Source organism: Mchenga conophoros, linkage group LG15 (genome assembly GCF_057382185.1).
Source record: "Mchenga conophoros isolate Kocher_MC1m ecotype Shallow Benthic linkage group LG15, M_conophoros_male_GT1.1, whole genome shotgun sequence".
Classification (NCBI taxonomy): Eukaryota; Metazoa; Chordata; class Actinopteri; order Cichliformes; family Cichlidae; genus Mchenga; species Mchenga conophoros.
The window spans coordinates 34,939,707-34,965,886 of record NC_140540.1 but is presented as its reverse complement, the minus strand read 5'-3'; the positions used below and the strand labels follow the sequence as shown (position 1 = coordinate 34,965,886).

General features: G+C 40.6%; 1 protein-coding gene across 1 annotated transcript; it reads left to right on the top strand.

The window, feature by feature from the left end:
• Positions 1 to 1,197: 1,197 nt before the first annotated feature.
• rab3ab (RAB3A, member RAS oncogene family, b) lies at positions 1,198 to 26,123 on the top strand. Its single transcript, XM_085246388.1, has 5 exons — positions 1,198 to 1,270; positions 15,323 to 15,547; positions 21,370 to 21,488; positions 22,207 to 22,331; positions 22,833 to 26,123. The coding sequence occupies exons 2-5, from the start codon at positions 15,323 to 15,325 to the stop codon at positions 23,021 to 23,023; spliced, it is 660 nt and encodes a 219-aa protein (XP_085102514.1). The 5' UTR covers positions 1,198 to 1,270; the 3' UTR covers positions 23,024 to 26,123.
• The last annotated feature ends 57 nt before the right edge of the window (positions 26,124 to 26,180 follow it).

Here is a 26,180-nt window from a genome sequence, read left to right as displayed (position 1 = left end):
AGCGCTGTGGCTTCTCATTTCTGTCAATTAATTTCGTTGTTTCATTATTATTTTCCTGCATCCTGACCTTTACTACTACAAATACACGTACCTCATAACGCATACACACTTATGTCAGAATCAGAATCAGAATCAGAATACTTTATTGATCCCTGGGGGAAATTATTTTTTGTTACAGTGCTCCATTTTAAACCAACATTAAGACAAGACAGACAATACACTAACTAAGAATAGTACAATATATACATATACATACATACATACATACATAAGTCACTCATAAATAAATAGTTGGAAAAGAAACATGTGTAGTTGTAGCAGCAAACAGTGTGTTAAGTGGATGCGTTGTACAGGGAGATAACCACAGGCAGGAATGATTTCCTGTGTCGTTCAGTGGTGCTTTTCGGTAATCTCAGTCTCTCACTGAACGAGCTCCTGTGACTGACCAACATGTCATGGAGTGGGTGGGAGGTGTTATCCAACATTGTCTTTATCTTGGACAGCATCCGCCTCTCCGACACCACCTTGAGGGAGTCCAGCTCCATCCCCACAACATTGCTGGCCTTACGGATTAGTTTATTAAGTCTGTTGGCATCTGCGACCCTCAGCCTGCTCCCCCAGCATGCAACAGCATAGAGGATCGCACTGGCCACAACAGACTCATAGAAAATCCTCAGCATTTTCTGGCAGATGTTGAAGGACCTCAGTCGCCTCAAAAAATAGAGACGACTCTGGCCCTTCCTGTAAAGTGCTGTGGTGTTTTTAGCCCAGTCCAGTTTATTGTCAATGTGTACTCCAAGGTATTTCCAAGGTATGTAACAGTCTTAATGCAGAAAGCTGAAGTATTTGCCTGTGTAAAGGGTCTGAGTACTTTCCAACCCTGTTTAAAAAGTTCACCGGGTACCAGGTCTTGCAAAGGAAGAAAAGCATGTCGGCTCTGATGTAGGATTGTGCGTTTTTTCTCTTCACATTACAAAGAATTGTCCATGTTGTTGTAAATTTTGATCTTTACAAACACTTCTGTATATATATATATATATATATATATATATATATATATATATATAGTAAAAAAATACAGTCGGATCAGTTACTCAGTCAATCAGAATCGTCTTTATCTTTCAAGCACTTTGTACCGTTTAAACCAATCTGCTTTTATTTTGAAAAAGCCAACAGGATGTTGTGTCGCGCAACCATTCCGACTTGACAGTGAGTGGTGGTGTTTCTGCGGGTGCTGGACGTGGAGGATAGCAGCCAGATAGAAATAAAGGTGGGTTTTCTTTCTTTATTAATTTTGGAGTTAATGGAGATAAAATCGTACGTTAAATTTAGCGCATTTAGTGTCTCAGCTGCAGTTTATTTTAATCATCCAGCAGCATATTTCAGATGACAGAAGCCTTGACGTGAGATGCCTGCCTTAACAGCTGTTTCCATTGTGAAAACCATAAACCGGCTTCAGAATAACCCGTAAAAACAGGCTGATTGTTGTTATCTGTGTGGATGGATGAGGGCTGCTGCTGCTGCTGCTGTCCTGGATCTCTGGCTTGACTCACGGCCTGTCCTGCAGGAAAAGGCGTTTCACACTGTCCGATGGGTTAAATGAAGAAAACAGGTTTGAATGGATCTGAGGCAGGATCAGTGGAATACATTACAAACACACGTAGAGCACACTGCACGAGAGTAAACATATGAAACATGTGGGGGGGTTTAAACCTTTTTTTAATAGGTTACACATTTAATAGGTTAATATTCAAATAAGCATCATGACATAACTAAAGGTCGGCACAGAGAATCATTCAACAATCCGAATACCAGGATTACAGGAGTATTTAATCCGTGAAACGCGGCAGCCATATGGAGGACTGTTGTGTTCCAATGCTGAGGTAAAACACTGAGTCAGATCTCTGGGAGTAAGTACTGAATGATATGTTCATTCATTCACAAGAAAAAAAACAGACTAAATCATAAATATCGTTTTTATATATTTTAATTATGTGCAGCTAATGAAGGATATGGATGAAAGCACATATGAAACACATATGAAAAATGCATAGAGTTTCATCTGGTTTAGCTGCTGTTTCAAATCTTATACAGGAGCCTACTGAAAACTGTGCAGTGCAGTTGCATTGTGTCAGCCTATCAGCCTGCATTTTGGCTTTTAAGCTTAATCAATAAGTATAATACAATAAGACTGCAAGCATGTTCTTAGGCTTTTTTTAAAGAGTCTCAAAGTGAGCTCACAGCCTGCAGACCACATCTGAATGTCCTCGCTGACGGTAAACTTACTGGCTGAAGGCAGAAGTGACGCATCTGCTGCTTCACATGGCAAAACACACACTAATGTTGCCTGGGAGAGATGCCACTGATATGCAGGGTGGATGCCTTTTTTATTACATTTCAGTCAGTTTGTCAGCAGTAGTCTGAGATGTGCCTGTCTGAACACATGTGCAGAAAAACAGACTTAAAGATTGGATTTCTTGAGCTAATCTGTGATTATGATGCTTTAAACTATGATTATAGATGCTTTTGAACATTACACACACCCACATAAACACAATGTCTGAGAACAAAAGCTCTACATAAGCAGAGTACAGCTCAGCAGATTTAGGGGGGCGAGACTATTTTAATGACTGTAACAAGCTCTCAAAGATGTATCCAAATACAGCATCTTTCAGCATGAAGTGGGAAGAAGCATTTTCAATCAACATTATAAATTAAGCAATGCACTTGTGTACAAACACACATGACTACTTTTTAATGTCCCGGATTCACCTGCAGACTCTAGCCTCAAAGAGCATCTCTCACATCCTGGCTGCTCTCATTGCTGCTTTCTGTTTTCTGTGCACGGGGGGTTGGGGTGGGGTGGAGAATGAAGTGATGATATTTTTAGCTTCCCCTCCTCTCATCTGCATCTCCACGCTTCCTAGAGAAAGGAGGCACGTGATTGGAGGAAAAAGGGGGGAGAAATGCTGTCTCAGGAAAACTAGGAGAGCCACAGCAGCAGAGTAACGCCACTGCTGTCCAGTTTCAGTAGGTTGTTAGTTATTGTTTCACACGTAAGGCTGGTTAGTAGCTGTAAATGTTGCATCACATTGGTTTTAGTAAACATCAGTGTTTCTAGGCTGAGAAACACTGACAAGACACTTGATTTTTCTTTAACTTCCACTGCATCAAAAGCACCGCACAGAAAGACGGCGGTGCAGGAGGAAAGATGCAGACAGCAGCGTTTTGCTAAAGAGGTCAGAGGTGAAAAGGCTGCTGACTTCACTTTTAAATGGTGATCATCCAGCCAGATCACGCAGATTTGAGTTAAACAAGCCTCTTGGCCAGTGTGAACCGAGTCAGTGAAAGGAAAGAGTTCTGCTGCAGCATCCACACACCCATCGCACTGCATTCAGTCTAGTGCTGGATAAACACTGGAGCCATTTAATGCTTCTGCTCCTAGTTGTGAGTCTGGGGTGAAGATTATGGGTAAAAGTAGTAATGCTACATTAAAACAAGATCTTCTTTTATCAGTCAGTTTATAGATTTGACTTGATTTGACTATTGGGTCTATACGGAGTTGATTATGTGACTGTTTGTTGGATTCACAGCAATGTGTCCGTTTATAAATGCGTCATGCATTGTAATCTGAAAAGTAAGTAATGGAGAAATGTAGCTAAGTCATTTAGTGCAGCACTTGAGTAAATGTAATTCATTATTTCCCATCACTGTCTGTTTGTTCTAATAAAGGAAGGAAGGAAGGAGTTGCATTAGCTTGCCGTATTGCAGATATGGGGATCTCACCACTTTCATCAGGTTAAAGAGGAAGGTGGCATTGACCCCTCGATTAAGAAGTATTGATGGTGCCTTTTCAGGGTAATGTACTAGGACAAGAAGGAGAAGGATGCTGCAAGGTGGGGACTGCAGAGCAGGAGAGCAGATAAGAGTTTGATTTGAAGATTTGTTAAACATCGTCCCCACTATTGAAGTACCAGTCCAAACACAAAATGATCCAAATAACTGATTTATGAAGGAAAGCACCGTGAACCCTTAAACGAGACAATATTTTTACCCACCTGAGAAAATGTCCTCAATGAAAAAAGGTCAAAACCTTTAGCTTCATGGAGAAGTGACACGTATCCACTTCCTCGTCCTCATCTGCACAGCAGACGAAGATTGGAAAAACTCCAACAAAAACTGACATTTATGCTTCTGCCAAAGCCACAAATCAGAAACTGAATGGCATCCTTACAAGAACAATCACTCTGTGACACTCACAAAAATGTTCTAAACAAATGCAGCTTGATTCAGTTTGATGGAACAGAAATAAAACAAAGCAGGCGGCTATCAGTCAGAGCAGTGACACGTGGCTTCTTCATTGAGCGCTTGACAACCTTTGAAAAATGGAAGCCGTTTTTATAACAGATAGAACCTGTCCTGGTACAGGGACCTGCAGGGAGGACGACTTTTTTATTCTGTAAAAATCACAGACGCTCTAAGTTTCTGATTTAGTTATTTGTAATATAATCGACTGGGGATGTTAGGTTCACATAACCGTCCTCTGATGTTGTTAAGAGATGTGAAAAACCTCTGAGTGAGTCATCTCAGTAACCATCTTAAAGCAAGAATGTGTTTAGGTGATCTGGGATCAGCTGTGGATTAGCTGTCCGTCTGCACTAAGCCAGCCAATCCTGATTAGACGAACCTGACTGGCTGGCTGCAGGAGCACTTAGCTCCTGCAGGGACATCAATCTCCTTTAGGTGGCAGGTTTAGAGGGGGAGCTCAGTGATGTCATTGTCCAGCAGTGAAACCTATAACTCTTAGTCCTGATTGGATTAGTGTGGGAAAAAAATGGAAAAGACTTTGCCTGTGGCGTTAAGGTGTAACTATTGACAAAGTGCTATTGAGCAAAACAGAAAGACTCAGAAAACCAAGCTTCCCAGAGCTGTGACTTATAAAGATAGCTTATCCTCTTCCTTTATATCACAGTTTTCTTAGTGACTCATCCTGATCTTACATGTATATATATATACAAACAGAGACTTGAGCAGCCAATCTAATATTAAAACCAGAAGTCGCTGCGATAACAGATTTGGTTATTATTAGCCATCTCTGCCTGATAAAGCGTGCTTCCCTTCCTCCATCTTCCCTGCACTCTCCGCGATGGAAGGAGTTATCTTTGAACTCTGAAATTTTTTTTTCCTCCTGGCGTTTAGTCTCATCTCCTTTTTATTCGAGACCGAATGCCATTGCTACTTTTCGGATTGTGAGGGAAGATTTGGAAATTTCAGAGCCACTTTGATGGGACCCTAAATGTGCAAATGTACTGACCGTGTGGATCGGCATGCTATTGTAGTTTTCCATCAAAAACACACTGTGTGAAGCCTTGACTTAGACTCAGATATTATTATATCCTACTTGATGCCATTTAGCTTCAAATTTCTGTTGATAATTATATATATGTCTATATTATTTAACAGATGATGCAGATGATGACTGTCATGTTAGACTGGATTGATCCCTGTGGGGAAATAGGGATGTGAGTCAGCATAATCAGCAGCTCAAAGAACATGCTCAAAAATTCAATATGAAATATTATTATACCAGGAAAAAAAAGGAAAGGGAACAGGAAGAGGGAAGGGATGCATGCGCTTAACAGATGTTGTCACCATCTTTCATCTCAATAACCTACATAAAGGTCAAAGTGAAGTTTGATTATTATTTATAGCTTTGTTTTTTTTAATCAAAAGTGGCAGAAAAAAAGTTCCCGGTTCTCCAGCGTCTCCTATTTCTTTTAGTTTTCAGGCTGTTGCTGGATTGTTGGTCAAGACATGGATGACACTCTGGGCTGTAGAAGATATTGATTTCCTAAACAGGCGCAACAGATAATTGATGGTTCAGTATTAGGAGAAACTACAGCTGCAATAACAACAGGGGTCCCGGCATGGGCTTGTGAACCTTCAAGGGTTGAAATCCAAATATCCAGGCAGCTCTTACAGTGCACATACACCTGACTTGCTTGGAAGTTTGCTAGCAAAGCCAAAAGAAAGCAGCGGCATTCTGGAAGCTGAAAGGAATTTGCATAATGAGAATTTGTTAATTACTTTGAGATTAAACACAAAGGCCTCTCTCTATAAGCTTCTGTATCGAATTAGTGAAGGTTAAACCAACTCTCTTCTCTGCAGCTAATCTCAGAGACGCAGAGGAAAAGCAGCAGAAAAGAAGCAAAAAGCCTGCAGTAGTGTTTGGCAAGACCTACACTTCCAGCATTGGTTGGTCATTTTTAAACTCCTGGAATCCTTGCTGTGAATACTGGAAACAACAACACCGCAAAAGAATCAATAAGAATTTAGGAGCCCAGATTTTATGAAAAGGTTCTAAAACAGGTTGCGAATCACAGCACTAGGATAAATGCAGCAAATGTTCCAGAGGGGGTTAAAAGAAATATGAGCGAATGTGGGTTTTCACAGTACAGAAAGTGGAAGGAGATATAGTAATGCATCTAAACTGACTCCAAGACCTGGATTCGAATGTTTTTAAGAGCAAAACTTTGTGTAATTGCCTGACGTGCTGTCACTGTAACACTGCTGACTCGGCTCGGAGAAGCTCATCGATAACAAACACGTGGGCAGAAATATCTGCAGAGCTGAGCAGACCCTGTCGTGCAGCGGTAACAAGAGCAGATACATTTTTAATAAGGCTCGCCAAAGAGGAAATCAAACACCAAACCCTGACTGTGATCAAGTGCCATCTCACCTCCGGCTGGTTCACCGGAGCTTAGCCTAAAGATAACTGTTAAGTTATAGGTGTCAAATCTTAGACTCTTCCAACCTGACGCTGATATCATACAGCTCTGATCGGATGTGTCGGTAAGCATGCTAGTAGCCAGCTTTTCTTTTTTTTGAGATAAAAAAATATATATACATGTAAAATGTAATGTTTTAAACCAGGAAGTCAATCAGTTTAGTCGGGGATGGTTAGTGTCAGTGCCAAATCATAATAAATACCATCTACTGTACCATAGTAAGAGTAAGATGAAATATATGCTGGATTGTAAAGACAAAAACTACCAAAAAAAGTCCACTTGTTGTCTCCGGGGAGTAAAAACTCAGGAATCAGGAAGAAAACCTCACACAGGTCCAGGATGGGGTCTTAATGCAAACTAGGCCACATAACAAAAAAGATCAAAGTAGTGACATATGGGCCAATCCTGAGGCGGAGCTTTGACTTAAGCCTGCAAATAATACCCAGTTTCCTCAAGAGCTAAGCAGAATTGCGTGCATAGCAAACAATATGAGCATGCAATTGTATGACAGATAAATAAATTAGATTTTTGGGGCTTTTGTCGCTCAGAGAAATTCACCGACACCACTCCGTAGAATGAAGTGCTGTTAGTTGTAGGTGTGTCTTCATTTAAATACTTTTGCAAGGAATTCTGAGATGGAAGCGTCTCCTGTTGTTTAGGTTGGACCTCCGTTTGTCAGGAAGGGACAGGAAAAGCAACACTAAACCAAACTGATTGCAGATCAGTTAATCCAACACGCTGTTCATCCTCTTCAGCTGCACGTTTACTTTTTATTTTCTAATGTTTGTGTAGATTATGCTCATCACACTCAGTGAGTCACACTGCAGTGCCTTTGCTGTGACTGAAACTCCAACTATTGACCGTCAGCTGAGTGGGGTAGAGTTGAGCGGTATATGGTACAACTGCGCAGCATCAATCTCACCTGAAGTCAGTTGATCCCAGATTGAGTGAACAGGGTTGATTAAGCTGTAATAGTGATGATATCAGTGAACCCTAAACTACTTATTAGCTGTGAGCTTTTACAGAATAGAGTCCAAATGAAGAAATAGCTCTGAGTTCAATGTGCTTATGTGTCTATTTCAGTTTGAAAACAAACCTTTTTACGCAATTTTAAGGGGCAAAAATCAGTTTGACAAGTGAACTGAAGTGTTTACCTCTTTTGCTCCATATTCTTTGCAGTTTGTTTATTCAGTTAAATTGTCACCTTGTCTTTCCTGACTGCTATCTTTGTGTTTGTTTGTTTGGTGGCTTTTTGCCTTTTGTCTGATGTTCAGTAAGTGGGACTTTCATCGGATGATGGGCTTGTCAGTTGTTTGGAAAAGAAAAATATTCACTTTATTATGTTTTTGTGACTGTTTCTGGATATAGTCAGTCTGGATAAGATTTCTGGAGAAGTCTGACCATTTTGGCATTTTTTAAAGTTGTCTTGAGCTACAGGGCTTCAGGCTTTCTGAAGGTCTGTCTTTGGACACTGGCTGCTTTTTCACAGATTTTCAGTCCAGTCCTTGTACCTGACCAATTTCCAGTGAGTGTCTGGATCCTGGACTCATGCATATTAATATAAATACAAGCAAATGAAAACAATTGGATGCAGAGGTAAATAAAAAGAATGTAGAACTGATAAATATTGCACATTAAAAACACAGTCTATATGTTAGAGTTTTTTGAGTTCATTGTTCAGTATGGTTATGGTTGTAGGGTAAAAACATGGAGAAGGATCAGGAGAAAGGTAAAACACGGTGGAGGTTCTGTTATGGTTTGGGGCTGTTTCAGCCAGTACTGATTTTTCACTATGATAGTCAACCTAGAAATGCAGTAAAAGCAAACATGAATAGAGAAAACACACACAATGGAACCGCGTCAGTCATGGATTGGCCTTCCCAGAGCCCAGATCTCAACATTTTGTTGAGGCCAAAATCCAAAGTAGAGCTTTGAATGTCTTCAAAAAGCCCGGAGAACTATTACTGAAGACTATTTAAGGAAATTAAAAGAAAGCTGACTAAGTTTGTGAAAATGTACAAAATCTTTTTTGCCATATGTTCTATATTTTCATGTGTTTCAATAAATCTCTGCACCCATTTCCTGTATCCCCAGCAAAATAGAAAGAAATGGTTGGCTGCTTCATGGTTTTGCACAATACTGTATGTTTTTAAAAGAAACCTTTAATATCTAAAGTAGTATTTTCAAAATATATACTGTAAGGTAAAAGTTTAGATTTCTTTACTTGTTACTCAGTAAGTCTAAGTTAATCCTGCACATCCATAATTCTTATTGATTAGGTTCGGCTCTTTTGAAGAGTATGCATGTCTTATTTTTGCACACTCTTGAAGTATTCACAGATCCTCCGAGCTGTGAGGAACTGTTGACGTCACAGGCAGAACAGAAGCCATCAACTAAAAAGATACTGGCAGCCATGTGGCTGCTGCATTTTCCGATGCTCTCAATTTAGCAACCTGACTAAATCCTATTTACATGAAACAGCTTTATGAATGTTTATGAATGTTTTCTGTGATCCTCTGTGCAGCGTTCTCACAGTAGGTTTATCACATCTCGACCCACCTGCTTAGCCCTCATTTGCATAACAGAATGTGCTGAGGAAGGGTCGGGGCTTCTCCATTATTTAACAAGCATCTCTGTGTTCCTGCGTGTAAGCCGATAGGCCCGAGCTGTGAGGACTGAGCACTTGTTTTCTTTGTTCTTTATTCTGTCTGAGTTCTAGTGTTCCGCTGCAGCCGAGTCGAGATAACAGTCTAAATATAGAGGCGGGTGAAGGGACTGAGTCCTGTGGGCTACAGTCATCGTGCTCTGAAGAGTCACTCACTCTGTTTTCTAAATCCTTTTAGGTCTCGTAGGTTTGAATCTTTGTAGTCCTGGACAGCGAATGCAGTAACGTAACGGCAGTGTAAGTTTCAGTGAAGCTGCTGTTGTTCTTTGGCTGACTGTTAGAGCAGATCTGCAGCCCAATTTAAAACACAGCAGTAGTTTGACCTTGCTGAATAAATATGTAGAACTAGCTAATGCAGTGCATAAGATTCATAAAAAGGTTCAATGTATAATAAGGAACTTTGAGGAAATTTTGGATTTTAAAGTAAGTGCTAGTCTTATATTTTTATGAGATTGTGTTCCTCAAAAGAAATATGGTCTCATTAATAACTGCATGTTACACCTTTAGATGGGTTTGAACCTAACACCTTATACTGGAAACCAAGAGAGTGGAGGTGTCTACAGTTCCTTAGGTTAGGCGCTAACTTAAACTGTGAGCTAACTATGATAGTAACCAGAATCATAGTTAGACCCCAATCTAAGGACTAGAGTAGGTTATTTTCTTAATTAGGAATATCTGTGTCTAAACCCAACTAAACTTTGAGTGAAAAAGGAGGCAAACAGTGAATCAAAGTCTAAAAGTTGTCAGACACATCTGTCCCTGCATCCTTCGCCTGTCTGCATCCTAATGTGGACTTTTTTTTAATGCCTCTGTTAGTCATTTAAAAGAAGCTCGCACGGGCTCTTTCAGACAAAAGGAACAAAGGACCATTATGACTACATTTTTTTCATCCATCGTTTAAAGTAAAACACGGTATTTCAGTATTAGCAAATGCACCATACCAGATCCTATATTGGCTTTACAATGAAGTCAGGATGCTGAACAAGACTCGTTACAAGTGAGCTCGGTGCTCACTCGAGCTCACACCCTGCTACAGCTTTCCAAGAAATTAATTAAATCTGAAGTTTATCCCTTTGAACGTAAAGGTTTCATGCTGTACCACAGGCCTTCAAGCTGGCTGTAGTTAAACCTTTACTCAAAAAGCCATCTCTAGACCCAGCAGTCTTAGCTAATTATAGGCCAATCTCCAACCTTCCTTTCATATCAAAAATCCTTGAAAGAGTAGTTGTCAAACAGCTAACAGATCATCTGCAGAGGAATGGTTTATTTGAAGAGTTTCAGTCAGGTTTCAGAGCTCAGCACAGCACAGAAACAGCTTTAGTGAAGGTTACAAATGATCTTCTTATGGCCTCTGACAGTGGACTCATCTCTGTGCTTGTCCTGCTAGACCTCAGTGCAGCGTTCGATACTGTTGATCATAATATCCTATTAGAGCGATTAGAACATGCTGTAGGTATTACAAGTACTGCGCTGCAGTGGTTTGTATCATATCTATCTAATAGACTCCAATTCGTGCATGTAAATGGAGAGTCCTCTTCACACACTGAGGTTAATTATGGAGTTCCACAGGGTTCAGTGCTAGGACCAATTCTGTTTACATTATACATGCTTCTCTTAGGCAGTATCATTAGAAGACATAGCATACATTTTCACTGCTATGCAGATGACACCCAGCTCTATCTGTCCATGAAGCCAGATAACACACACCAATTAGTTAAACTGCAGGAATGTCTTAAAGACATAAAGACCTGGATGGCCGCTAACTTTCTGCTTCTTAATTCAGATAAAACTGAGGTTATTGTACTCGGCCCTGAAAATCTTAGAAATATGGTATCTAATCAGATTCTTACTCTGGATGGCATTACCTTGGCCTCCAGTAACGCGGTGAGGAACCTTGGAGTCATTTTTGACCAGGACATGTCCTTCAACGCACATATTAAACAAATATGTAAGACTGCTTTCTTCCATTTGCGCAACATCTCTAAAATTAGAAATATCCTGTCTCAGAGTGACGCTGAAAAACTAGTTCATGCATTTATTACTTCCAGGCTGGACTACTGTAATTCATTATTATCAGGATGTCCAAAAAACTCACTGAAAAGCCTTCAGCTAATCCAAAATGCTGCAGCAAGAGTCCTGACAGGGACTAGAAAGAGAGAGCATATTTCTCCTGTTTTGGCTTCTGTTCATTGGCTTCCTGTTAAATCCAGAATTGAATTCAAAATCCTGCTCCTCACATACAAGGTCTTAAATAATCAGGCCCCATCTTATCTTAATGACCTTGTAGTACCATATCACCCTATTAGAGCGCTCCGCTCTCGCTCTGCAGGCCTACTTGTTGTTCCTAGAGTATTTAAAAGTAGAATGGGAGGGAGAGCCTTCAGTTTTCAGGCCCCTCTTCTGTGGAACCAGCTTCCAGTTTGGATTCGGGAGACAGACACTATCTCTACTTTTAAGATTAGGCTTAAAACTTTCCTTTTTTCTAAAGCATATAGTTAGGGCTGGACCAGGTGACCCTGAATCCTCCCTTTGTTATGCTGCAATAGATGTAGGCTGCCGGGGGATTCCCATGATGCATTGAGTTTTTCCTTTCCAGTCACCTTTCTCACTCACTATGTATTAATAGACCTCTCTGCATTGAATCATATCTGTTATTAACCTCTGTCTCTCTTCCACAGCATGTCTTTATCCTGTCTTCCTTCTCTCACCCCAACCGGTCGCAGCAGATGGCCGCCCCTCCCTGAGCCTGGTTCTGCCGGAGGTTTCTTCCTGTTAAAAGGGAGTTTTTCCTTCCCACTGTCGCCAAAGTGCTTGCTCATAGGGGGTCATATGATTGTTGGGTTTTTCTCTGTATCTATGAAGCGCCTTGAGGCGACTTTTGTTGTGATTTGGCGCTATATAAATAAAATTGAATTGAATTGAATTGAATAGTTCATGGTTAACATAGACGTAGAGTCCCCGAGAAATCTGTTTGAGGAAAATGGCTAACCATTCAATTCAATTCAATTCTATTTTATTTATATAGCGCCAAATCACAACAAAAGTCGCCTCAAGGCGCTTCATAGATACAGAGAAAACCCAACAATCATATGACCCCCTATGAGCAAGCACTTTGGCGACAGTGGGAAGGAAAAACTCCCTTTTAACAGGAAGAAACCTCCGGCAGAACCATGCTCAGGGAGGGGCGGGGCCATCTGCTGCGACCGGTTGGGGTGAGAGAAGGAAGACAGGATAAAAGACATGCTGTGGAAGAGAGACAGAGGTTAATAACAGATATGATTCAATGCAGAGAGGTCTATTAATGCATAATGAGTGAGAAAGGTGACTGGAAAGGAAAAACTCAATGCATCATGGGAATCCCCCGGCAGCCTACGTCTAATGCAGCATAACTAAGGGAGGATTCAGGGTCACCTGGTCCAGCCCTAACTATATGCTTTAGCAAAAAGTTTTAAGCCTAACCTTAAAAGTAGAGATATTGTCTGTCTCCCGAATCCAAACTGGAAGCTGGTTCCACAGAAGAGGGCCTGAAAACTGAAGGCTCTCCCTCCCATTCTACTTTTAAATACTCTAGGAACAACAAGTAGGCCTGCAGAGCGAGAGCGAAGTGCTCTAACAGGGTGATATGGTACTACAAGGTCATTAAGATAAGATGGGGCCCGATTATTTATGACCTTGTATGTGAGGAGCAGGATTTTGAATTCAATTCTGGATTTAACAGGAAGCCAATGAACAGAAGCCAAAACAGGAGAAATATGCTCTCTCTTTCTAGTCCCTGTCAGGACTCTTGCTGCAGCATTTTGGATTAGCTGAAGGCTTTTCAGTGAGTTTTTTGGACATCCTGATAATAATGAATTACAGTCGTCCAGCCTGGAAGTAATAAATGCATGAACTAGTTTTTCAGCGTCACTCTGAGACAGGATATTTCTAATTTTAGAGATGTTGCGCAAATGGAAGAACGCAGTCTTACATATTTGTTTAATATGTGCGTTGAAGGACATGTCCTGGTCAAAAATGACTCCAAGGTTCCTCAGCGTTACTGGAGGCCAAGGTAATGCCATCCAGAGTAAGAATCTGGTTAGATACCATATTTATAAGCTTTTCAGGGCCGAGTACAATAACCTCAGTTTTATCTGAATTAAGAAGCAGAAAGTTAGCGGCCATCCAGGTCTTTATGTCTTTAAGACAATCCTGCAGTTTAACTAATTAGTGTGTGTTATCTGGCTTCATGGACAGATAGAGCTGGGTGTCATCTGCATAGCAGTGAAAATGTATTCTATGTCTTCTAATGATGCTGCCTAAGGGAAGCATGTATAATGTAAACAGAATTGGTCCTAGCACTGAACCCTGTGGAACTCCATAATTAACCTCAGTGTGTGAAGAAGACTCTCCATTTACATGTACAAATTGGAGTCTATTAGATAGATATGATACAAACCACTGCAGTGCAGTACCTGTAATACCTACAGCATGTTCTAATCGCTCTAATAGGATATTATGGACAACAGTATTGAACGCTGCACTAAGGTCTAGCAGGACAAGCACAGAGATGAGTACACTGTCAGAGGATATAAGAAGATCATTTCATTCTTGTGCAGTGTGCTGTCATATGCTTACTCCTTAATGGTGTTGCTGTTGGTGTAAATGTTAGGCTGGATTTTTAATAGAGTGTAACTTTGATCAAACATGTTTTACATAAATAATTAAAATAGAAAATTGTGGACGGGACTGGCTTTAAACTACATGGCTAGCTAGTGGGTACAAAACTCTATGCTAGCATGAAGTTCATCCTCATATACCTCCATCCACCGATGAGAATATTGCAATATGTGGTTGTGATTAATGCCCATGAAGCAAATGTGCATTGTGTAAAGCATACCAGTTAATCACTATCCTCTGTTATGCTGAGTCTAACAGATGCTGACAACGTCGTTTGTCTTAACATGCATTAAACGTACGACCTCTTCTGTGTTAAACAGCTCCTCTGCTGTTGTTTCAGCAGCCTCTTCTGTGTGTGTTTAATGAAATCGATGCTCATTAATTTAGCGTAATGTCCTGGCTGACAGTAGAAGCTGCTAATGCGTCTTAATGAATGCCTGCATTTTTATTTACTAGTCTGTGTATCTTTCGGACCCAGAATGTAGCATTTAGAGCCTTCGCTAATTGGCAGTGCCCATCCTTGTTCTTATTGTCACTGTGGTTCTTTGCACTTTGTACTGTGCAGATGGATGCCCCACAGTTTTGGGGTCCATCTGCCATCACCAAGAAGGATGGCCACCCCGTTCCACATCTTACATGCAACTATTTTTAACGTGTCATATATGGTTTTCTTATTAAAATGCTGGTAAAGGGAGAAATTCAAACTGGGGCTTTTGAGGTTTTTCCAGCAGCCCATTATCCTTTGGAAATAATAACTCTTTGGCATTTTTGCTTGAAACATTATTAAAGTCATTAAAGCTGATTAATTCCTTGTTAATTACCTAATCTCTGCATTTTCCTACTTCAAAGACGATACGCATTGTTTTCCCTAAAGCTTTATCAGATCTTCTACGCTGGTTTTCTAGTAACCCCAAGAAAATCTTATATTGGGTATTATCCTGACTGCTGATATCCATCTTCTATTTTCATATCTACACCTACTTCATATCAATTTGTGCTCTTTCTTGTTCTGTTGCTCATGATTTGTGCACCATATCTGAACAGTGTGAATCTCTCTTACTCAGAAAGCTCAGTTTGTCACTCTACAGAGTATTTTAGAAATGGAAGAAACAGAAAAATGTCATTTCTATTTCAGAGAACATTTACTGTGATCTTACAGTGAGGCCACTGCAGGAGTTTGGTTAAAGACTTTCTCTGTTGTCTTTGTCCACAGATGGCTTCAGCAACAGCAACCTACGGGCAGAAGGAGTCCTCTGACCAAAACTTTGATTATATGTTCAAGATCCTCATCATCGGCAACAGCAGCGTTGGAAAAACCTCCTTCTTGTTCCGCTACGCCGACGACTCCTTCACGCCGGCCTTTGTCAGCACAGTTGGCATCGACTTTAAGGTGAAGACTATCTACAGGAATGACAAGAGGATTAAATTACAGATCTGGGTAAGATGACAAGAAAAGAAAAAAAGTGCTATGAACCAAAAAGTATACCTACTTTGCTTACTAGTATCTGGTTAGTTTATATTATACTGGTTGACAGGTGTAAAGAAAAAACTGAGGTTCACACATACACACTTATGAGGGAAAACAAGACAACAGACACAGGGAGACAATATATATGCACCCAGATAACATGGGGAGACGTAAGTGATGAGACCCCAGCTAAAGCCAGGAGGAAGTTAAACCTAACATAAGACACAGTGAGCAACTTCTGTCAAAATAAAACAGGAAGTAACTAAACATGGAATCGTTAGCAGAGAGGAATTTTCACTTCATTTTAATTCAAACAGTCACAAACAGTCACCTCGAGGCCCTTTATATTGTAAGGTAAAGAAAGTACAATGATACACAGAAAGTCCCAACAATCAGATGTTCGCTTAACAGCAAGCGCTTGGCGACAGTGGGAAGGAAAAACTCCCTTTTAGCAGGAAGAAATCTCCTATAGGACAAGGCTCATGGAGGAGCAGCCATCATGGGGATGAAGCCATAGAGAAGGCTAGATTAACGGAACTCAGAACATAAACAGTACTAAATACTGACAGAAGCCAGATAACAAAGGTAACAAGAACTAAAGACTATATCAAGTTTTTTTAAAGATATAAAATATCTCTAAAAACAAACAAGGATTCAGAGCCCAGACACACCAAAGCCCAGGATGATGACAGATAATTTCTTTTACGTTGTTTTCAAAGTCTGCCCATAATTAGTACGACTATATGAATTTTTGAAAGTCAATGCATCTGGTTTGCTTTTGGTATTTGGTATATTTGGTGGTGTTGATTTGATCACTTCCTTGAGTTATTTCAAACTAGGACACACAGATGCTGTCCAATGAGAGGTTAACTTAGCAACACCAAGGAAATGCACCTGAAGTGTGTGTGTTTGTGGTGAGAAATGAGCTAATGCAAGAAGCACTGCACTTCATCACACGTTTCACACACATTTGTTGGTCAAAGCATTTATGCTTCCTTTTCTCCGCTTAGCTTTTCTGCACAGCAAATGCCCAGATGGGCTTACAGACAAGCATGAAATGTTTCCTCTGCACTGACATGTGAAATACATAAACAGGGTGTGTGGATGTGAGAAATAAAGCTGGGTTTCAGTTCCTTGTAAGTCTTTTTTTTCTCCATTCTCCAACTATTTTTGAAAGCAAGTGCAATGCCACAAATACCTTCCAGGAAGGATCGTCCTGCACGCACACACTTTTCAGACCATTTCGCCCCTGTCTATGACGTCAGGATTTTAACCTTGCCTTTAAAAATATTGTCATTGTCAGATTAAGGAATGTAGATATTCATGTTTTCCAATGGATTCTCATAATTGAGCAAATAAAAAAAAAAAACAGGAGTTGTAAGACCCTGCCCCGTGGTGCTGTTTTATTATGCAAAGTCAGATTCCAGTGAACACACAGATTTGCACACATCGGTGCCTTCGCTGCAGCCTGCACGTGCAGATGAACACCAACAGAGCAGAATACATTAGACGGTTACGGTGACACGTCCCCGGGAGCAAACAATAAGGTGTTTCCTCAGATGTGCGTTTGCTTCTACGGGCGCGAGGGTTAAAGACAGCTGAAGCTCTAAACTGCTCTAAACTCTTTGGTTTGAGCTGCAGGAAACTGGTGTTTAGGTGCCATGCTGTAGACAATTACATCATTTCCACCTTCACACCAAAGTTCTGCAGCAACCAGAGCTGTGATGGTGAGCAGAGCATTGAATTTGTGTGGCTGTGCACACGTGGATCTGTTTTGTGTGTAAGGCTGCCTCTGTTGTCAGCCTTTCCCAGGTCTTGCCTCTGGTAAGAAAGATACAATCGGCCAATCGGAGAAGAATAAACCTAAGACTGGGTGATGCTCTCCCCTCCCCCATTACTACACATCTCAGAAGATGCCCCCCTCCCTTTCGTTTCTGTCTCACGCACACAGACACACACACGCACACACACTTCCTCCCCCACTGCTCAGCTAGCAGAGTAAAAATGAAAATGTTGGCATGAGCGCACAGTGCGTATATTTGTGCCACAGTGTGCAGTTATTCCAGTGTATGTTGATTTGTGCAGACCCGTGACATATACTTAGATGTCATACATGTTGTTTAAATGGCCACGTTTGAGAACGCGTCACGTTGCAGATAAAACTGAAGGCCTGAGAGGCCGTGTGGAGCTGCTTTCACAGCGCTCATGACAGCTGCAGTCCAAAGTAAAGACTTCTGGTTAAACGCGACCAATCAAAAAATAAAATAAAATAGAGCTTCAGAATTACCAGATTTATAAAGGTAGACAGATAGGATGAACTATGATGACACTAATATAATCTGTTAGCTGACATCCAGTAAGACAGACATATACACACCGGCCAGTGCTCAGACCCTCCTTTGTTGGAGCTCCTCCATTAGATGTCTCTAGGCTCACACACACAAGGGGAAAACAGCAGAGATGATAATGTTGCAGCTAGTAACAAAATATTATCCGTTCTCTTCTCCATTAAAATGCTATAGGCTACATTATCTCTTGCCAGTTGGAAAGATTATCATTTTATATTCCGTGGTAAGCCCTTAACTCTAAATTTGATGCTTAGCTCAAATATGAATAGTCCAGTGTTCATTATATAACACCACTCAGTGCTACCTACACTGACATTTTAGGTATAGAGCTGATGCACTTATCCAGAACAACTTGCAGCACACACTTAGTGGGTGAGCAAAAATAAGGTGCAAGCTGCAGTTGCAGAACATTATACAGTAACCATCAGTTTGGAAAGCATAGATCAAAGCGACAGCTCTCTGAAAATGCAATTTTCTAGTGACCCGAGTGTGATAATGTATGACTGAGTGAATAGATATATTCATGTCACGCACACACACACACACACACACACATGTACTCATCAGTTTTTTGTGCACATGATGCTTTTTTTGTGTGTATTTATCTGGTTATCAGGACTTTTATTAAAAATGTGTTCTTGAAATTGAATTTTTCAACAGATTATTGAAAGGTAGGCATTTAGTTTATAGGAGCGTGTGTGATAAAATGTACCTATAGCAGTAATGATTTAGCTAAAAGTACGAGTTCTTTTGACACAATTTCAGCTTTTTCCATAGCTGATTGTTGAGATTATCTTTGTCTTTCCTTCAAGTAAACCCTTAAAATGACTTAATAAGGATTATAAGGGTTTACTTAAAAGATTAATTCACTTTTTTCTTTCACTCTCTAATTAAATCTTAGCTGAGAAGTCTGACACTACTATCATATCTTTAGCTGAAGCTTCAGGTAGCAGCTGGTTAGCTTAGCATAGTGAGAAAAAACAGATGAAAACAGCTAGCTCTGCTCTGTTTGAAGGTAACTGTTGCAGGTTTGACAGCTCTTTTTGGATTGGCTGAGGCTCAGGAAGAAAGGTTGGTGGTTTGAGCCCTGTCATCTCCAGTCAGCATGCCAAATGTCCTTTGGCCAAATGTCCAAACTCCACTCTTCGATGCATCCATCAGAGTATGATTGTGTGTTAATGTTAGAAAGAAAACACTTAAATCGGAAAAAGCTCACCTGTTAGCATGATTTAAGTTATTCTATCTACAAACCCCCTCAACTTATAAAACCTTTGAGATATGATTTATATCTGTGCTAAGTTATCAGCTACAGCTAGCAAACGTAACATAGGTAACACATGTACCTGAATATCAGTACTAACTAACAGACAGGCGTAAGGACTCAAAGCAGACTCTACAGGCTGTTCAACAAACAGCTCATGTTTAATAGTGTAAGAAACAACAATTCAAGATAGAATAGAAAAAAATCCAAATTTGTCAAATACATAGGGAGGAACAACAGGAAGATAAACAGTCATCACAACAAAGACAAGCTGAAGCCATTAAATACACAGGTGGAATAATCAGAGACAAAGGAAGTACAACTAAATACAAGGAAGAAAAGACAAACCAAAACAGGAAGTAACATAAGAACCACTTAGAAACTTGACAATGAGACACAGGAGGCAGGAAAACCAAAGTCTAAGAAATTTACGTATGTGACAATACAGCGTTAACTATAGCTACAAAGAAAACTGGATCTGAAAACTAAAAGAGATTGTAGGCAAAGCTAACAATACAATCATAAAGAAACCAAATATATACTTTGTTAAATAGAACACAAAACCCAAAGAACACTGTAAATATGAGAAATCAATAAGTAAGTACAAAAACTCAGGGTCCATGACACTGTGCCACATGTTATTTGTCAGATAATTAAAAATGTCCATAAGGAACAATACTACAAACACAGTTTGGTCATTTTTACTGGGAGTGGCGCCTGGCAGATAGTGACCAGCTACAGCCTGCAGTGACAGCCCGAAATTTAAGCCTTAGGTTGAACTTCTGGTTGAGCCATAAAAAATGTGCCCATAGTACAACTGTTACCCAGAGAGAAACTACCCATAAAGGCCAAAGCCGACAGGGGGAAAGAAAAACTCCTATTTAGCAGGAAGAAATCTCCTGTAGAACCAGACTCATGGTCAATAGGCCAAATATGTCTTCATTTAAGTGTGTAATGGTTAAGCTCACAGAGGGAACTTTTAATTTTTGGGTTGAGTCAGTGTTTAGTTAGTGAAGTTGTAACCTGACCAAATACAGCATTTGTCTGGCTAATAACCCTTCACCATAACCCAACAGGCAAGAGAGAGGCATTGGTCACCTTAACTGACTCTTGGCAAGAAACTAAATAAGCACATTTCCCAAAATGCCATATGTGTGCTTGCAGAAGAAAAAACCCACACACACATCTCTGATTGTGTGCACTGGCTGTATGACTATCCAAATGGTTTTGAATGCCAGTGTCAAACAAAGAGTTCATCCTGTGAAGTGTAAACCAGCATGAGACTTTTTTTTAATCTCTGCACCGACAGCTGAGGGATGCTGTTGGAACAGAAGCCGCTCAGCTTACAAGGTGAGGCAGGGTGTTGGCTAGCTGTAACACTGTGCTTTAATTCCCTGAGCAATAATCAGGGTAATGCTTGTATTACCTGCAAAAGTGACTGATTACATTAAATTAAACCTTTAAAACACAGTTATGTACTTGCCCGATGTGTCAAAGCTGTAAGTAAAGATAGGTTTTCTAATACTTTCTGCTCTGAATCGTCAGCACCTTTCCAACAGCAGTGAGGGCTGTAGATAAACTCCCCAATTACACCAACACACACGGAGCTGCTGTTTGCTTTTTCTACTGCTTTTTCTACTTCTACTCACAGTGCTGTGGGAGCGCACTGTGACATTAAAACACACACCTGAGCGATACACTGTGTCACATTGTCAGCAGGATTCTGGCACTGCTTATTCAGCAATATAGATGATGTAATTGAATTGCATGTTATCAGCTTTTCATTACCTGATTTAAACTGCTGTGTGAAGTATGAGGAAATATAATTCACATTTCTGCTCCTGGGTAACCAAATTGTTTCTTTAATTCTTCTTTTTTCAGCTGCCACAGTGGATCCTCTGTCTCCATTGTACCCTATCTATCGTACCCTGCCATCTTCTTCAGTCACACCAACCTTCTGCATGTCCTCCTTTATTACATCCCTAAATTTCCTCTGTAGCGTTCCTCTTTTTTCTCCTGTCTAGCAGCTCCGTCTTTAACACCGATTGCCCAATATGTCCACTATCTGTCCTCTCCACATGTCTAAAACCAATCTTAATCTCCAGACTCTCTTTGTTTGAGCCACTCTGCAGTAACATGATAAAAACAATCACTGTAATTAAATTGCTCTTTTCTTTCCTCAGGACACGGCTGGCCAGGAACGTTACCGCACCATTACCACAGCTTACTACCGAGGAGCCATGGGCTTCATTCTCATGTATGACATTACCAACGAGGATTCCTTCAACGCTGTCCAGGACTGGTATGTCATTGGCTGGGGTAGTGCTGATGATAAGGGGGACTACAACATATAAGCAAGTAGGATAAACACCACTAAAAGAAATATTATTTGGATGCTGTATCCTGTGTAAAACAGTGCTGTTATGTTCTTTTTAAGTTTCTGTTTGTTGCGGTTTAGGCACCAAAAATCACCCTCTATCGCTGTTTTTCTGGTGAGACAAAGAGTTGTGCGGATGATGAATGAAACTGCATCTAGAGATTTAGTATCTCTCTAGAAATAGATGCAGGGATACAGGGGGATAGAAGAACAGAGCCACTGATCCGGTTCAGGTTTCTGTCTATTTTAATAGACCACAGTATGAGCTTTCTGTCTCTGCAGAGTAATGAGATGCGATCGTGATATCTTTTCCTTTTTGTTGTGCTATATAACCTGACCAGCACATCACAGAGGACCATTCCATTTATTTTCCACCTACTCGGTCATACCTTGTTGTTGATATTGCCTGTGTTTATGGGCAATTCAGTCTTTAAGTTTCAGTACGGACTTACAGTAAAATCAAATAAATCACACTGATCCTTTGATTTTTATTGTGTGCGTGCACAATTTGAGAGTTTTTAGATTCAGATTCATTTTTTTACCTCTTCAATCAGTGCGATCCTGAATTTTGGGGGAAAAAAACCCTTTAATGTTGCATTCAGACGTCCCAGCCTTTGACTTTCCTCTCTGACCCCGCCCTCAGGTCGACTCAGATTAAGACGTACTCATGGGACAATGCCCAGGTGCTGCTGGTAGGAAACAAGTGTGACATGGAGGATGAGCGAGTGGTGAACTCAGAGAGAGGTCGTCAGCTGTCCGAACACCTCGGTGAGTTCATGCTGAACACACACACGCACAAAATTCAACCTTGCGAGTTTACAAGATATGTAACTTTTTATATTCAAATGGCTCTTTTGCAGACTAATAGTGCTTGTGATGTTTTAGGAACATGAGTGGAGTCTTCTCTGAGGCTGGTACCGCCTGATAAGCCAGGAAGGAGTTTGCAGTTTGCACTTTATCTGCCCCTTTGGGTTCAAACCTATCGGCCAGCTGTTGCTTTTCTGTGCAGAGTTTGCATGTTACTCCCTGTTCCCGTGTTGGTTTTCTCTGGCTGTTCTGGCTTCCTCCCGCAGTCCAAAGGCAAATACGCTAGGTCAAATTGTTGTAAAAGGTTATCTGTCTCTGTGTGTTAACTTTGTGAGTCACTGGAATGATCTGCAACCGCACCACCAAATGTAATCTGCCCGGCAGATAGCAAGGTGTATCCCTTCTTGACTGACAGACCGAACACAGCTCGGCGACCTCTCTCATGCTCTGTTTCTCCTCCAGGTTTCGAGTTCTTCGAGGCCAGTGCCAAGGACAACATCAATGTGAAGCAGACCTTTGAGCGCCTGGTCGACATCATCTGTGAAAAGATGTCTGAGAGTCTGGACGCCGGCGATCCCGCTGTCACAGGGGCCAAACAGGGGCCCCAGCTGACAGAGCAGCCCGCTCCTCCTCACCAGGACTGTGCATGTTAAAGCTGACTCCTTTCCAAAACCCTTTTCCACTGTCTTTCTCCTTGTCCTCCTTTCAGCTGGACCTCAGGTCCTTGGGTCTGTACTTCATCACCCGTTTCACTCCTTTTCCTGCTCGTCTCTGTAGGAAGATTGGCTAAAGGTCACAAGAATCAAGCTGAAAAGTGTCTGAAAAGTGTCTGAATTGGTGTTTTTACTGTGGTTGCTCCTGGTTTCTCTGCACAAATGAGCTAAAAGGTCATTCAAAAAGTGCAGGTGCTGGTATGATGCCAAAGCACCTTAAATCAAGCTGCAGTTTCAGACTCTTTGCAGCCTGGTTCTTGAAGCTTTTCAACCCGTCGTATGTTGTTTCCCTGATCCTCGGTGTGGTTTTACAAGAAGGATTTGACGGCGTAACGTACACCCTCAGAGTGCCATTAAAATCCTTCCCATGTTTACAGTTCTTTGTTTCATGTCAGTTGAATATCTTGGAAAAGATGCCAGCCTTGGATTTGGTGACCAAGAGGGCCACACTGCTCAGTTCGGTAGGAGTGGTGATCCAGCTGAGATCTGCTCGGTATCAATGTAATGCATTTCATATATGTCATTAAATGTCTCTTTTGTTGTCTCACCAAGTTTCAGAACAGATAGCAAGCGTTCTGTCTTTCCGTTGTTCATCTGACTATTTCGCCTTTTTTCATTTTTTACATTTCTTTTTGTACTTTGGCGCCCCCTTTTTTTTCCCCTACAGCAAAACACTTAGGGGGGTGAGAGGGATGCGAACAAATTATAACTAAGTGAAAAAATAGCAAAAAATGAAGAGACACATTTTATTTAATTATATTTATTTCAAATGTACATATAAATGTTGTGCAATATATATATCTATATACATAACATCTACAGGTATGCATTTCTGGATAGGTATAAAGACGGTACGAAGCTCTGTGAGGACAGTATCTGGTATAAAAGGCCTGTTTGTTTGGAGGTTGTGTCGAAGCGTGTCTCCTGCGAGCCGCTGAATTTCACTCTTGTTTATGTCTCGTGCTACTTTCAGAAATAATGCACCATCATAAATCGAAACTTTCTGCTAAATTACTAACAAGTCTAAATCCGTCTGGTGTGGTTTTCACTGCTGTGACACGTAGCATCGTTGCGTAAGTTCTATTTTAGAGGAAGGAGATGCATTTCTTTTTCAGAATAGTCTTAAAGCCATTTAGGTTCTCAGTGTTTGTATAATAGAAAAGGTTTTAATGTGTCTTTGTCTTTGTCACTGGAAGATAAAGGGAAAAATAGGAGGCTGTCTAAAAAGCATCTTTGTGCAACACAGTTGAAAGTATTTTCCATCAGGTGGAAAAAATTCTGCAGATACCTTTTTTTGTAAAATACTGAAGTTGAGGTCATGTAACAGCTAAAACCTTCAGACTTCAGGCTTTCATCTCTTTGATTGCTGTCCTCAAATATAAAGACACTGAAACATTTCATCAATCTTTGAAGGACAAGAGCGATGTTACTTCTTTGATATTCCAGGGTATTTTGCTTTCTGTTGGTAGCTTGCCTGCAGGCAGTGAAAGAAACATCAGGATAGATTAGGATGATTCCCAAAACGGCCAGATTGGAGTTTGTTGTGGTTACTTGGCAGATCTACTGATCTTTGACCTCTAGGTGAGTACAGTATGCTGGCTTGCTTTCAAAATCATTCAACAACTACAGTCCTGAGCTTCTGTCTTGCTGGTTGAGACTTACAGAGAGTAGAGATCATGCTGACACATGGTACAGCACCGTAGCGAGATTCAAGACAGGAAAAACATGTATGGCAACATGTGTGGGGTGTAATCCGTATATATGTGTTTGATTGCATTATTCTGAAAGAGAACTCGTTTCTTTTCTGGACGGAGACAGCGTATCAAATAACATGTTGACTCCTCGTGTTTATCTGCTTAATAAAAAAACACTACGCGATTAATACCACTAACACCTCAGTATTACGGATAAATGTGGGCTCTTGTGTGGGCGTCGGTTTATTTGTGTGTTTGCGTTTGATCTCAGTCTTCAGGTAAATTATGGACCGCACTGTTTAAATACGAAGCAAGCGTAAAGCAGCTGAAGGCTCGAGCCAATGCAGGAGTTAAATATTCAGTACTGGGAAAGTATTTGCACTTTGGTTTTATTACAGTTTTAACGGTTAAAACTGGCTTACTGGGTATTCCTTCTTTATACTTCACCAAAGATTGCTTAAGAAGCAGCTCGCTGTTTTTGCTGTGGGGTGCCAGGTCGAGGAGTGTAACCAATTTTAAACGTTTAAACAAGTAATAAAACAAGTTCCTCACAGGGAAATATTGTGAGTCCTGTTCATATCAAAAGGATTTCATATCAAAAGGATTTCATATCAGCGTTAACCCATATTGATGAATGGGATGACATCTATGGACTGAAAGGGCAAAGCGCTACTGGATGAAAATCAGTAATGAATGACTTTGTAAAGCTCGTGTCTCATGTTTGGCAGGAACTTCAATACTATAAAAAACTGAGTCTCCATTCAGAGTGGTGTTATTAGAACAGGAAGTGATTTGGCCAGTAAATATGACTATGAACTGCGGAGATGATTTTGATCCTGCATACATTTTACTTCTTACTGGTTGTGACTGTTTCCTTTCTGGTAAAATCCAAAACTTTGAACTGTTCTCCTTTCTAATATGTCTTCCTCTCCATATAAACCCTGTCTGTAAATACTCTACCTTTGAGTCATATGTGTGGATTGTGTTGTATTGACTCAGGCTTGCATTGAAAAAAAGAAGAAGAAAAAAAAGACCTGAAATCCCCCAAAGAGCCATGTTGTACTGTACCCTGCATTCATTTCTAGGCCTGCTTGTGAATGAATGTGTCACTCAGCTACGAAGCAATACACACTACAGTATGTACACAAAAACAAACGCCATCCAGCTTGGTAGAGGTTGCCGACTGTAGAGCTTCTACTAGCACGCAGAAATAACATGTGACTTGATTTGGTCTTGTATCACTGCCTCTTCAGTTCCCTCTCAGCCATTTAAAGTGAGAGAATATGCTGTGGATGTTTTTATCTGTACTTTGTGGTAAAACAATAATTAAAAAAAAGTTGCTAACATTCAGTTTACTGTAGTTTTTGAAGTGTTTCTGCCCTCAGTGAATGCTTTTACCTGGC

Excerpts from the sequence above, each read along its gene's own strand:
- rab3ab (XM_085246388.1), top strand. The coding sequence starts at position 15,323 with ATGGCTTCAGCAACAGCAACCTACGGGCAGAAGGAGTCCTCTGACCAA. Across the intron at positions 15,548-21,369 it reads GGATTAAATTACAGATCTGG|GACACGGCTGGCCAGGAACG; the intron begins GTAAGATGACAA and ends TTCTTTCCTCAG. Across the intron at positions 21,489-22,206 it reads TTCAACGCTGTCCAGGACTG|GTCGACTCAGATTAAGACGT; the intron begins GTATGTCATTGG and ends CCCCGCCCTCAG.